Source organism: Aricia agestis, chromosome 3, assembly GCF_905147365.1.
Source record: "Aricia agestis chromosome 3, ilAriAges1.1, whole genome shotgun sequence".
NCBI lineage: Eukaryota > Metazoa > Arthropoda > Insecta > Lepidoptera > Lycaenidae > Aricia > Aricia agestis.
In genome coordinates, this window is record NC_056408.1 from 454,825 (window position 1) to 469,612 (window position 14,788).

The 14,788-nt window shown below is 37.9% G+C and overlaps 1 protein-coding gene across 1 annotated transcript; it reads right to left on the minus strand.

Moving 5' to 3' along the window:
- Positions 1 to 6,918: 6,918 nt before the first annotated feature.
- On the minus strand, positions 6,919 to 13,654 carry LOC121740352. The gene is made up of 3 exons (XM_042133024.1): positions 13,619 to 13,654; positions 12,456 to 12,660; positions 6,919 to 7,523 (listed from the first exon to the last, which is right to left on the minus strand). The coding sequence occupies exons 1-3, from the start codon at positions 13,652 to 13,654 to the stop codon at positions 6,919 to 6,921; spliced, it is 846 nt and encodes a 281-aa protein (XP_041988958.1).
- Between the last annotated feature and the right edge of the window lie 1,134 nt (positions 13,655 to 14,788).

Genomic DNA, 14,788 nt, shown 5'->3' on the forward strand with positions numbered 1-14,788 from the left:
CAAAAAGACGTAATGTCTTTTTGTGGAGATTTAAAAATACGTAATACGTACGTACGTATTTTACCTTTGATAGGTCTCGGAACTATGATAAATAGAAATCAATATAGAAACTACTGGTGAAGACCAAATACAATCATCCGGAAGTTTCTAATTCATTCGACGATTCATAACGAAATCATTTTCGGATTATTGACCCCATCCCTTTCTTCCGAAGTTCTTTTAATATTAGATGTCGCTTTGAATAGATGAAGATAGGACCTTCTATATTTTTTTTGTGTAATGGTACTGGTAGGACATACCTTAAAAGTGAATAAATTATATCTTATATGACATTATTATTTCCTGGATTTTGCCTTTGACGGGGAGAAACCAAGGCACTAGATATGCAAAGCTTTTCAACATCATTAGCAGCACTCGTCTAACAAAGTGTGATTTCAGTTCTCATGTAATTTTTAAAACTTTAAGTCATCGTAACCTATTAATTTCTTTACTTATTCTATTAGCTCGTGCAAAGTGACATTATTATAATGGCACGTTATAATTTTATTATGCTTATATTTTCATGAGAAACTCGTGACAGTCAATTTAGTATTTCTATAGCCTCATCAGTCACATAAAATGAATTACAATTTAAACGTCTTTCAAAGGTTCAAGGAAAGTTTTAACATTAAACGGTCGGACATTTTGGGAAAATTGCGCGGAAAGTATTATAATTTAATATGCACTATAGCATAATGTAATATTATATAACTTTCATTCGATATACGTACACCGTGTATCGGGACCAGTAAAAGTAAATTCGCAGCTATATTACGATTGATAATATTATAGGTACATTATTCAGGCTCAAAAAACGACATTTCTTACACCTTCTCCACTCCAACTACAACACTGATTGTACTTGGTTATGTAAAAATAAGAAGAAGAGAAATAGAATTCTCGAGTCACAAACTCCGAGCTTTTGTTTAGAAACTCTAAAAATATATTCCAAAACCACCCAATTACGAGGCGGGATTACAAAATGTGAAATGAAATAGAACATAATCCGGAGAGCTTTTTGGATTTTTTTCCCAGAAGGCCAGATTCCGGAAGTCCGCCGTAAATAATAAAGTCAGCTAATGCGAATAAAAAGACAAATAGGAAATCTCCATGAATATTAATGCAGTGGGGCTCTCGCCGAATACAAATCTCTCCTAATGTAATGACTAGACGCGGGTACGTAGCGTTTACATTTGCCGATGAAAAGCAGTAGAAAATCAGAAGACGACTGTCGTGAACGAAAGGGGGAATCCCACAGGAAGCGTATATTATGCTGCAAAAAAGGCCAAAAGACGCAGTAGCTGGCCTTATCAAAATTGACCTAGTAGTTTATGATGCAGACAATTTTTTTTTCCTTGGAAAGGATTTTCCGAAGAATTTTTTTTCAAACACACCGAAATCGCAAATTTTCTTTAAAAACAACACAGGCTACTAGTCTTAGATATTCAAGTAAAGTTTTTTTACATGTAAATAAAATATGTGGTTTTTACTTTTCTGTGGTTTACGAATTTAAAAGTATTTTCTCTTTTATTTTCCAAGAGGAATGTGGATTGTGGAGTGGGTATGTTGAGCGTGAAATGTGCGAATGTCGCAAGCCGGCGCGCGGCGCTTGCAGTTACATGGTTAGGGGAACTTGTAAAAACTGGCAACACTGTTGCGGTCAGACGCGGGGACACTACCTGTAGGGATGTACATCGATAGTCTTGTTAATATTACAGTTTTTGCCAGACTGGAGAGTTTATTTTGTTTGTTGTTAAAAGCCCTATTTGTGGTGAATATAATTATCATATTAAATTATCAGGATTCAGGGCAATGTATGTTTTTATACAAAGTTGTATAAAAAGTGACTATTGGGGCACCTACATTATGAAGCACTCGATTGCTTCAGAATATAGGTAAAACATACTTATTACTTACAAAAAATCATAATCTCCTTAAAGTCCGTTTACTTCGTAATACTAACCCCCGGTTTCTGAAAGGCCTGTCAAATCACTGATCAACTAACATTGCTGATAATTTAGCATGGATGTCAAATCAGTTTGAGTTTTTGATACAGTGATCAGCCGAAAATTAACTAATCTCTGATGATTTTTAATTTGACTAGCGATTTGTTTGTTTTCGTTCATTACTTCACTATTAACTAGCAAAAATGCAAATTAAATGTCAAAAGAAAGAATTGCAGACTGTCATTGCTTTAAAAAATATTTTGGGAATTTAAAATCTGATACTTTTTTGATCAGACGAAAATTAACTAATCTGTGATCATTTTGATTTGACATGCGATTTGTTTATTTTAGTTTATTTGCCAGAATTCCGAATTTCAATTTTTCAGACGATATCGAATCCTAAATTCTTCTTCATTATAGAAATGAAATCGATTTTAATATACATATTTCTTACGAATTTTTATAAAAACGTATTTCTTACGAATTTTTATAAAAACTTCATAATAAATGTGTTAACGAACCTTATAGTAACGTAGTTTCAAATAGAAGATGTAGATTCACATAAAAAATCTATTGAATTCATAAGTTAATTCACCCACAATTACCGATTAGTTGACACAGCTTTTGACAAACCTTTAATCTATGATCACGGCTTGACAAGCGTTTCGGAAACCCAAAATGGCGGTTGACATATTATTCTCGAGTCAAATTGAACATCTACCGTCAACTGACGCGCTGATCAAATTAAACTAACTAACCGTGCTTCTAGCAACCCAATTGTTACTTGACAAGAGATTTAACAGGTGATTAGTTAATTTTAGTGTTGATCTGCCTTTTAGAAACCGGGTGTAAGTGATTCTTATGTCGCCCCCATAAAGGTCCTCTGAGAGGTAAAATACGTCTGAACAGTACTTACAAAGTGTCGAATATTTTCGACACTTTGTAACCGGCACATCGATATTACTGAGCCTACTGCAGCTATCGGCTAAACTGAATTAGTCGGTCTGCTGCCCGCGACACGCGCTCTCCGCTCTCCGCACTCCGCACTCCGCACTCCGCACACTAGTACAGTCTACATCCCTAGTACCAGTACTTCGCCGTTTGTAGGGACTAGACTGAATTTTATTTTACCAATTCCTGTATTGATGTTTAGCTATCTAAACTATAGTCTGTTGCTATACCTTCAATACTCTACACGAAAAAAACTACGAAAAATGTTTGGTGATCTCAAATTAAAAGTAACCGTTTATTTTAAAAGTCAATAAAAAATATTTTTATATTATGTAAAACAGGCAGTAAGTAGGCAAAGGATCCGCTGATGGAAAACGATCACTGTTGCCAATAGACGCCTGAAATGTAGGAGAATTTTCGCAAGCGCGTTCCGACGCTTTAAAATATCTACTACAGTTCGAGAGTAATGTTTCAAAATATTAAGAATGTTTCTACTTTTTTAACGTAGACTCTCATCTCTCACTCATACTCGTAATATAACATTAAACGACCCAAATGTACGTCAATTTAAAACGTAATTCAATTTTGAAGCCTTGCAAATTGAAATAAGCCAATCAATGGAACATTCCAGCACACACCAGGCGCTAAACGGTGACGTTCCTTTGATTAAAATCGCCGAAATTGCGCCACGAAAGGTCGGCGCGTTAAGGCATTCCGCATGAAAAAGGTTTGCCCTCACAATAGCACTGAAGTTTGCAGTGTATGGGCTTGCATACTACGCTACCAATCGATGCGACGCAACGAACTAAACTGCGATGAGATTTCATTTCATGCAAAGACATTTTCTCCAAGTGACAAATTATGCTGCTTCAGTGTTTAATAAATGATTGAATAGGACTGTGGAATAAAAACTTTAGTTACTTTAGATAAGATAGGAACGACAGACTGATACTAGCTTCAAGCTTTACATTTACGTGTGAATCGATCTAGCTACTAAAATACTGATTAAGAGCTCACCTGACTCTAAAAATCAAACATCGTCCTTCTCTCTTCACACTCACGCCCGTCTTTCATATGCCAGGTGAAAAAGTACGGCGCGGAATCATCGCCGAGTTAGTTTTACTTGAATAAAAGACGAACTATAATGATTATGAAAAAAGTGTTTTGAGCAAATTTAGGTTTTATCAATACCTTTTTAGATATTAAAAAATATTAAAGAAAAGGCAGCAAACTTAGAAGATCCAAGCAAAAACGTGTCTAAAACAAGGTTTTTTGAAAAAAAGAAACTATCGAGCATTTTTTGAGTAATCGTGTTTTCGTCTTGAGTATTTAATCTTTAGGAACTGAAGTTACTTGTGTCAAAAAATCAGTTTTCTAGACCTTACAGATTTTGAGATCTAGGTTAAAGTATGTAGTCAAGTTAGGGTCATATGGGCTCTTAAAAATACAACGCGATGCACGTGTGTAAAATAATAATATGACTTTAATCATAGAATTTAAAAAAGTTGAGGGTTTTTGTGGCGGCCACAAAGGAAAATCTTGATTTGCCACGTGCTTGATTTAAATTGTTGTCGTACCGACGCACTTAGAAGACTTCGATAACGTGATTCAGGGTTGTGGGAAAATAAACGTAGGTCTCGCGTCTTGCTAGCAAAATAATATGTAACAAACATTACGACGTCGCAGTTTAGTGTGCAAGCCCGATGGGCGATGGCGTATCGACTTCACTGCGGATATCAGGGGGTAGATCGTAGCTACTGCAACATTATTATACTGTTTAATTATATCACGCTAACTCATTTGTTACTTGAGGTTACGAGGCAATTTTAAATTTTGGGTCAATTACTTGCTTGAGTTGCTCCTACTAAAAAGTTATTATGAAAACATTATCGGCGAAATTTTGTGTGCAACTAATTATATCGTAACGTAAGCTTATATTTTATGAGATCATTTACTGACTTTAGCAAATAGAAAAAAAAGCTTTATTATGTTCTGCGGGTGCTCATTTGATCACCGCATCGCGCCCAGTACCTTAATAATAATATTGCGTACTACTATTTTTTTTTCGGGTAAGTACATTAATATTTTTCTGTGAAATGAAAATAAGCATTGCAGTTTTAGATTTGTTTGTATTCGACTGTACCTGACTGTACACGGCGCGGGGTGTTCGCGTCTGTACCGCTAATTTATTGACCTGGCGAAGGAAAAACTACTGGAAGTGTATTAATTAGTAAACTTCCAAATCAACTAATGATTCAGCCGGCGAGGGGAGGTTCTGTGCGGAAATAATGAAGTCCTGAAATATTACTTTCTCATTGCCAATAAAGGACTGTTTCCGGTTCTTGTTTATTTTATTGGAAGTATTTCAGATCTTGAAATACTATTGGTAATTGAAATGCAATATTTTAGGAACAATAAATGCAAACGACGAGATAAGGAGGATGATAATAGAGACAGTTTATATTAAAATATTTTATTCATTGTAAGGTTTTCAATAATTATAATAAAATTGTCACATTTAAAATAAAGTTAATTTATAATAATTAGGTACCTAATATCATTACGTGTTAGTAAAATAAACCGTCTACCACGTTTGTTACGTGGCAGAGTCATGCTTCGGCACGAATGGGCCGGCTCGACCGGAGAAATACCACGGGCTCAGAGAAAACCGGTGTGAAACAGCGCTTGCACTGTGTTTCATCGAGTGAGTGAGTTTACCAGAGGTCCAATCCCCTACCTTATTCCCTTCCCTACCCTTCCCTATTCCCTTCCTTACCCTCCCCTATTCCCTTTTAAAAGGCCGACAACCCACCTGCAGCTCTTCTGATGTTGCGAGTGTCCATGGACGACGGAAGTTGCTTTCCATCAGATGACCCGTTTTCTCGTTTCTCGTAAAAAAAGCCAACTAAGGCACAACATGATATTTTTAAGGATTCGTGGCTCAAAAAGATGGCCATAAAACCAAATAATATTACTTTGTTGGCCTTGGCTATATTCAATTATTGTTAGTTATTTTAACTACACAACAAAAAACATGACATTTGCTCACAGAATCGCTCTTCAAAGCGAACAAACTGTAAAAGTTCTGTAGAGCTACAGTTGAGGACACAATACTGAGCTCTCGTTCATTTCACCGCTGTTAAAACTTTACAGGTAAAACTTATTGCAATGTTGCCGACTACGGGAAGACAAATGTTTAATTCACACACAGTTCTAAAATAAATATAAATATAAGCACGTCATAGACGGTTTCAAAGGGCTTTTTAAAAGAGTTTTACTTACGAATAACGTTGATATTGTTAACGTTTTGATGTGAGTTCATAGCAATAGTAAATAGTTATCAATTCACTCACATAAAAACTTGAAACCGAACTTGAAAGTAAACAAACAAATACAAAAAAGTTATAATAAACTTGCTAAACATACATTTCCTTAATTGCACAGAAGTTATTGACGAGTACGCGGTCAAAGCAATTCGTCGACGAAACACAAATGAAACTTATTTTTATAACAACAATAACTACGGTTTACAACTTGATCCCCTAGTAAAGAGTCTTTATTGCATATTGCTGTAGTTAAAATAAAAACTTTCTTATAAAAATGTTAATATTAAACTTAACTATTATAGTGACTCTATGCGAGTATATAGCAGACATAAACTTCCTTACTAATTACAATTATTAAGTCTGCTTGTCTTTGTTTGGTATATTGAAAAGGTCACATGTCAGACAAGGACCGAATGTTCTGCCTGCGTGACATCAATATCGATTAAGTAGCTTCGGAGCTTTCCCGATGCAATTTCTTTATAGTTAATATTATTTTAAACGCTATTAAGCATTCGACATTCGTGTATCATCCCACAAAACAAAGCGTCCATAGATATTATTAATTCAAAGAAAATGTTATGGGTTAGCACACAAATGCTTAAAAGCAACCATATTTTGTAATTATATCATTATTTCATATTTTGTAGATAACTAGACTATAAAGCTGAATCAGTATCAGCAAATATTTTATAAGCACCAAAAGGCTTATTATTATGTATATTGTTGGAGGCAGAATAGCCGTAGAGGTTCTTATAGTTGCGCTGATAACCAAATAACCCGGGTAGGTAGTAACCATAGTTGGACAGAAACACCGCGAGCAGAGGGTCCACCGGAGCATGGTTCAGACTATTATACCTATACGGTAAACGCATGTACACGTAGCCATTAGATTTGGGACTCTCCTGCTTCAGAGATAAGGCATAATTTGGTAGAACATCGTCGGCTCGTATCTTGTAATTCGAAAGTATTTTCAGAAGATTGTTCGTAAAATTGTTTCCTCTTTCTGCGTCATAGTTATGCTCCCTCGTTACTGTGTTCTGTTCTGCGAATTCTTCTGTTGAATTTTCTGTAACTTCATACCCGGTACTGTTATTTTCTTTATCGATTTTATTGGTGTTTTCGTATTTGTCACTTACGATGTTTAAGACAGTCGGAGCAAACTCCAGTTTCTTCCCCCTTCGGTATGTAATGTCATTGTTATCAGATTTCATATAAACTGATTCAAAATGTCTTCTATTGACCGGCAAAACGATGCTTACTCCTGAAACAGTTATCATCATCAAAAGAAATAAACGTCAAAGCTTTCATATGAGAAAATTAATATCGTTTCCTACGTATAATAATTTATTATTCGTAGGTCGTTTCAAATTCAATATGATAGACAGTTAAATACCTAAATATTCTTTCGCAAGACTTAAAACGTTGCCATTTTAATAATTATATGACAGTTGTTCATTTGTTCATTTGTTGCAAATAATTTGCAAGAAAGCTTTTGTTGTGGGTACCTAAATAAATAATATTGTAAGGTAGTCCTAGACTTATATTAATAAATCAGTTGTTTGTCCGACACCTTTGTTTCAATACATAACATGGTGACAGCGGTGTTAAACATTATCGAATAATTAAGTTTTGTTGCGATTTAGTTCCGTATATGCGTAGTGAGGTGCGTTAAAACAAAAGTGATCGTCATTCGATATGGAACACGCGCGACCGCCCTCGGAATTGTGCTTGGACGGCAGCTCCGTCAGCCGGGCTGACGCGTGGAAGCGGTGGAAGACACAATTTAGTTTGTTTCTTAAAGCGTCTGGTGTGCATAGTGAAAAAGCCGATGTTCAGGCCAGTCTGTTGATAAATCTTATCGGGCCCGAAGGATTCGACGTGTACGAGACGTTCACGTTTGAGAAGGACTCGGATCGCGATGACGTTGCAGTATTGTTGGCTAAGTTCGATGCCTATTTTGGCGTTAAGACGAACATCACTCTAGCAAGATAACATTTTTTTACAAGGAATCAGGAGATCGGCGAGACGATCAATCAATATGTCACGAATTTAAAGTTACTGGCGAAGACCTGTCAGTTTCAAAATTTGGAGCAGGAGTTGATTCGGGACCGCATAGTTTGTGGAATCAAAAATACCATCGTTCGTGACAGGCTGCTCAGATCGGAGGATTTAACTTTGGAAATGGCGATAAAAATATGTCAAGTCGACGAGATTTCGAGTGACAGTCAGCGTATGTTGGAGGAACGCGGCGCAGGCGGAAGCGGTGCGCGCGGGCACGTCGATGCGCTCGGCGTGCGAGACGCGGGGCGCGGTGCAGGTCGCGGCGGCCAGCGAGCGGGCTGGCGCGGGGCGCGAGCGCGCGGCGGCAGCGGCGCGAGTGCTGGGCGGGCGGCCCGGGCTCCCGGCGCCTCACGGTGCGACCGGTGTGGAGGATCCTGTACGGAGCCAGCTTCGTGTCCGGCAATCTCAGTTCAGTGTTACGTGTGCGAGAATCACGGCCATTACGCAAGAATGTGTAAAATGAGAAAAAATAATAGCAAAATAAAAAAGATGTACGATATTAATGTTCGTGACGCGGAAAACGTGAGTGATAGTGATGATAGTGGACCCGCTTTTTATGTGTCGGTCGTCGAGGAGTCGGCCCCGACGGCGGAGGACTGGTATGAGACGCTGCGCGGTGAGTACGGCCCCGAGAAATTTAAATTGGACACTGGCGCAGACATAAATGTAATGTCGTACGAGCGATTTTTGTCATTAGGATATAAGCCTCGAGTTATAAACGCCAAGGAAAATATTAAGTTACAAACTTATAGTGGAGAATTGATTCCTATAAAAGGAGTTTGTAACTTGTTATGGTACTATAAGAATAATCAGTATAATTTAAAATTTGCAATCGCCGGAATCAGTTGTCAAAGTGTGCTGGGTCGACAATCTTGCCTGGACTTGCAGTTGGTTAAGAGGGTTTACGATATCAAATCAGAAAATGCAGATTTATTTAGTGGCCTAGGATGTTTGCCGGGTGAATATCACATTGTGGTAGACAAGTCTGTGGCGCCGGTCGTGTGTGCTCGCCGAAACGTCCCGGTCAGTCTCCAGGAGCAGCTCAAAGACGAGCTGAATAGAATGGTTCGACTGGGCGTTATACGTAAAGTCTCCCATCCGACTCCGTGGGTAAATTCGATGGTAATAGTGGCGAAAAAGAATGGCGGGCTTCGGCTGTGCCTGGACCCGAGGCCGCTCAACGTCGCCATTCAGCGCGCTCACTTTCAACTTCCTACGATAAGAGAATTCGTAACGAAGCTTCACGGGGCTAGGTACTTTTCAGTTTTGGACGCAAATTCTGGTTTTTGGGCCATTAAACTCGATGACGAGAGTGCCGATTTGTGTACGTTCAATACGCCCTTCGGTCGCTATCAATACTTACGTTTACCGTTCGGTTTGAACTGTACTCCCGAAGTTTTTCACGCAAAAATAAAACAGCTACTCGAAGGGTTAGACGGAGTAGATTCGTTTATCGACGATATCATTTGCTGGGGCAGCTCGCGGGCCGAGCACGACGAGCGCCTCGCGGCGCTGTTCGATAGGGCGCGTAAAATTAATTTAAAATTTAATAAAGATAAATGTCGCTTAAGCGTCGAGGAAGTTAATTATTTAGGCCATTGTTTCAACAGGGATGGCATGAAGCCGGACGCCGAAAAAGTCCGTGCTATTGTCGATATGCCGGAGCCTAGCGATAGGAAAAGTTTGGAAAGGTTCCTAGGTGCAGTTAACTATCTTTCAAAGTTTATACCTAATTACTCCGAGCACATTGTCGTGTTTACTAAACTGCTAAAAAAGGACGTATCGTGGAGTTGGGAGTACGGTCACCGATGTGCGTTCGATAAACTCAAAAAGCTATTATGCAACGCACCCGTCCTCGCGCTGTACGACGTGCGCGGCACGGCGGTGGTGTCGGTGGACGCGAGCAGTGCGGCGCTCGGCGCGGTGCTGCTGCAGGCCGGCCGGCCGGTCGAGTACGCCTCCCGCACGCTCACCGACACGCAGGTTAGGTATGCGCAGATCGAGAAGGAGATGCTGGCTATCGTGTTCGCGTGTGAGAAGTTTCACCAGTATATTTATGGTAAAAGCAAAGTAGTCGTCGAGACCGATCACAAGCCCCTGGAGAGTATATTTAAAAAACCTTTAGATTCGATCCCGGCACGCTTACAGAGAATGATGCTGCGATTGCAGGTTTACGATTTGTCGGTTATTTATAAGCCCGGTAAATATATGTTTATACCGGACACCCTATCGCGCGCGCCTCTTCCAGATCTGTACGACGACAGCGTCAGTGAGGCCGTCCTCCATCAGGTGAAGATGGTGGTCAGTACCGTGCCGATGTCGCAGAATAAATTAACTCTGGTTAAGAAGGAAACTTCAAAAGATAATATATTAAAAGATATTCTCGTTTACATAAAACGAGGCTGGCCTAATAATAAATACGATTTACCGGAGCGTTTAGGTTATTTTTATTCATTTAAAGATGAGCTATATACTGTGGATGGTGTTATTTTTAAAAATAGACAAGTCGTTATACCGAACTCGCTAAAAATTAAAATGTTAGATATCATTCATGAAGGTCACTTAGGTATAGACCGGTGCAAGAGGCGGGCGCGAGAGGTTTTGTATTGGCCCGGTATGGCTAAAGATATCGAAATGTATGTCAAAAGATGCAAGGTCTGTCAGGAGAATGCAAACAGACCGACTAGGGAGCCTATGATACCTGTACCTATACCGGACGTTCCGTGGAGTAAAGTAGGTACCGATTTATTTGAACACGCCGGTAAGAATTACATTTTATTGGTTGACTACTATTCGGGATTTTTCGAGGTGGCCATGCTGAGGGATACCTCCTCGCGGTCGGTAATTAATGTTATGAAAGAAAATTTTGCTAGATACGGGATACCGGAAGTGGTGATTAGTGATAACGGTCCACAGTACTCGTGTCGTAATTTTAAAATATTCGCTACCGATTGGGGCTTCGAACATATCACTACATCACCATACTATGCACAAGCTAACGGAAAAAGTGAAAGAACCGTGCAAACTATTAAAAGACTTTTAAAGAGTTCAGAAGCGAGCCGGTCTGATTTTTACCTAAACCTGCTGAGCTACAGGAATACTCCGCGGGAAAATTTGGATTCTCCTGCACAGCTCCTGATGGGCCGGAGACTAAATTGTAGGCTTCCGGTGCATCCTGATTTATTAAAAATTAATAATAGTTATGGTTTACGGACTAAAGAAACCTTGTTGAGAAAACAATTACAAAGTAAACTTTATTATGATAAACATTGTAAAAAATTACCACAGTTGGACGTCGACGATAACGTGATCATGTTGGAGAATAATAGCCAAAGGATTCGGGGTACTGTTATCGCTAAAGCACCTACACCGCGATCTTACATAATAAAAAATAAGAGAGGTATATATCGCCGTAATCGCCGACATCTAATTAAAACTGTATCCGAGTCACCAGAAATGTCTGGAGCACCCGAATGTAGTGTCGATCGTAACAGTGGTATTTCTGTGCGCGGTGGTGACGTCACTGATGAGGTCGACGAGACTTATCATGACATTTCAGATGATGATTATAATATGTCATCTGAAAATAACCGACCATTAGATTTAACTCAATATGTACCGCCGCTGACTAGAAAAAGGTGTAAAAAGATGTAGTTTTTCTGTTGTTGTTTATTTTATTTTTTTATTAGTATGGGAATAAGGTGTAGGATATTAATGATTACCTATGTTGAAATTGTTTAAAAGTATATTGTAGCATATTGTAGTAACATTTGACTTAAGTATACTGTATAAGTATTATGTTGCTTGTATGTAACACAGTTGATAATTATTAGTCTCTTTATAGAATTAACTACTATTATTTTGCTATACTTTTTTATAAGGGGAAGGTGTTGTGGGTACCTAAATAAATAATATTGTAAGGTAGTCCTAGACTTATATTAATAAATCAGTTGTTTGTCCGACACCTTTGTTTCAATACATAACAGCTTTGTTACTCTTTATTAATGTTATCAATACGGGCTGAAATTCAAAATCTTACAATTTTCGTGTTTTGGTCTGTAATAAAATATACGATTACAATCGTTTGTAATTTAATCTTTGTTATTTAAAAAAAACACAATTTTTATCCTACCTTGATTGACACCTCCCGATTCACCAGCCATCATCAAATCAGCTTTAGGAGCATCAACTTCTTGTATAAAGTCATCACGATTAACAGCGTGGAATCCAGGAGTCTGCAGGTTCCAGTAGTCACCGAAAACTCTCTCTCGCGGTATCGGCCTCCAGCCATTGGAGTAAATGTCCTCGTCTGAAGATGCGCATAAAATGAGAAGTTGCTGAAAAGAAAGTATTAATTGTTGAGGGCCGAGTTATGGAAGAAAATTATTTCTTCCATAACTTCTGTTTGCTACATTATATTTTTAAAATTAACAGAAAGATTTTGAAAAGTATCTAATATCGTAACTCCTAAATACAATAGCTGGTTTTGTCCAGACTCCGGCGAAATCCAAAAGTAAGTTTATTTGGAAGTTTATCAGTATGAGTTTGATTTCCATAGCTATGTGATCTAATATTATTCTTGAAGTCTGTAAGTTATTTACTGAGTCGAGCTTTTCAATTTTGATTAATTATTTTGTTAATACTCTTTAAAGAAATTAAAGAGAATAAGCTTACTATATAATAAGCTTCTTAGGTAATTACTTAGTTAATTACTCATATTTATTTCAGCTATAATAGAAATCCAGTAGTTCCGTTCATTTAATACCTTGCCAAGTGCCAACATTGAGTGGTATTTCAAAGTCCCAAAGAAAGTTCGTATAACGTTATTGAATTTTTGTTAAAAGCTTTCTGCGACCAACGCGACGTCTACAACTGAATCTCTGGGGAATTGGTCTTCGTCTCTATTCATAATATTTCAGGCTATTTATAAAATAAAAGCTAGATTAGAACTGAAGTATCCTCAGGTAACCTTTTAAGCCCGACATCTTATTGCGTATTAAAAACGCAATTTTTTGACGTTTATTGATAAAACAGTCACAAAATTAAATAAGGAAATTGAAAAATATCCTGATTAAAACTGTGAGTGTCAGGAAACAAAATAGAAAAAATTAACTTATGGATGTTTACAATATTTTATGAAGTAAGTAGATACAAACATTTTTTACACAATAATGGGAGTTCAAGTTCTACTTTGGCGGTTTTTCCCTTTTTCCACGTACACGTTGGTAATTGGTCTAGAATCTATATTCTAGAATCTAGATTATAGTAACAATAAATTTAGAACAAAGGTCTTACGATGACGACGAGGACGAGCGACAGAGCGGCGGCCATCTCCACACTGTGAGCACTGAGCGGGTCAGGGGTACGGAGACAATGTGTTAGGTTCGGTCCACATGGACTGCATTGTAAAATTGCATTATTTTGATACTCAATAATAATTTATGCAATAATGATAATATAGTTCCGGCCATCGACTTATGTATAGTGATCTAGTGGATGCCCTCAACTCCGTTACGCGGAAATTCGTTTGTCGCAAAACCGTACATTTTTCCGGGATAAAGTGTCCCATATCCTTTTCCGGGTCTCAAAATATCTACATACCGAATTTCATAACAACGATTCAGCGCCTAAAGCGTGATTCGTGAAGAGGTAACTGACACATAAACAGACAGGCCCTCTTTCGCATTTTAAATATTAGTATAGTTTATAATAATACAAAGCATTTTGATTTTGAATAACACAAAGCTAGATGTAACCCGAAAAGAAGTTACGCTGCATTACGTTTATCTAGAGACTAGGGAGAGCCACATTTATTTATTTAACTAGCTGTCCCGGTGAACTTCGTGTCACTTTAAAACTCTCCCTGGACTTCTACGAATATTTTAAGACTAAAATTAGCCCAATCCGTTCAGCCGTTTCCGAGTTTTAGCGTTACTAACACAATTGTAAATCCATTTTTATATATATACTTAGATGTCGGCCACGCGCTAAAATTATATTATTGAATATTATAATAAGACAAATCAATTCATACTGGGCTAAGATAACGCAACCAAATTACATAGATCCGCTATCTGCTTAAGAATCAATTTCTCTACTTACTACCTTAGTGATATGCTCTATAGACTGCCTTTAGGAATAAATATCATTGTAAACTCAACTTTACAGTTGAAAGTCCATTAGCCATTATCGAGTATTGAAACTCCGCGCGGCGCCGCGTACCTTAGTTGTCAACACGGCAATGCTTTCAGCCAGCCGGAGTTACGTGTGTTACACTGTTAGTTAACACAGTAGCGTTTAACTTAATGGCTTATAACTGCTCACACTCAGAGACGTTTGATGATGATTAAACTTCAATTTAATGAAGACTTTGTTAGATAATTTTATTGTGCTTATATTATGTAAAAATTTCCCATCGCTGAATGTGGCAGTAAATTACCACTTTCTGATTGACCAATAAAATTA

Excerpts from the sequence above, each read along its gene's own strand:
- LOC121740352 (XM_042133024.1), bottom strand. The coding sequence starts at position 13,654 with ATGGCCGCCGCTCTGTCGCTCGTCCTCGTCGTCATC. Across the intron at positions 12,661-13,618 it reads CGCTCGTCCTCGTCGTCATC|CAACTTCTCATTTTATGCGC; the intron begins GTAAGACCTTTG and ends CTTTCTTTTCAG. Across the intron at positions 7,524-12,455 it reads ATCGGGAGGTGTCAATCAAG|GAGTAAGCATCGTTTTGCCG; the intron begins GTAGGATAAAAA and ends TAACTGTTTCAG.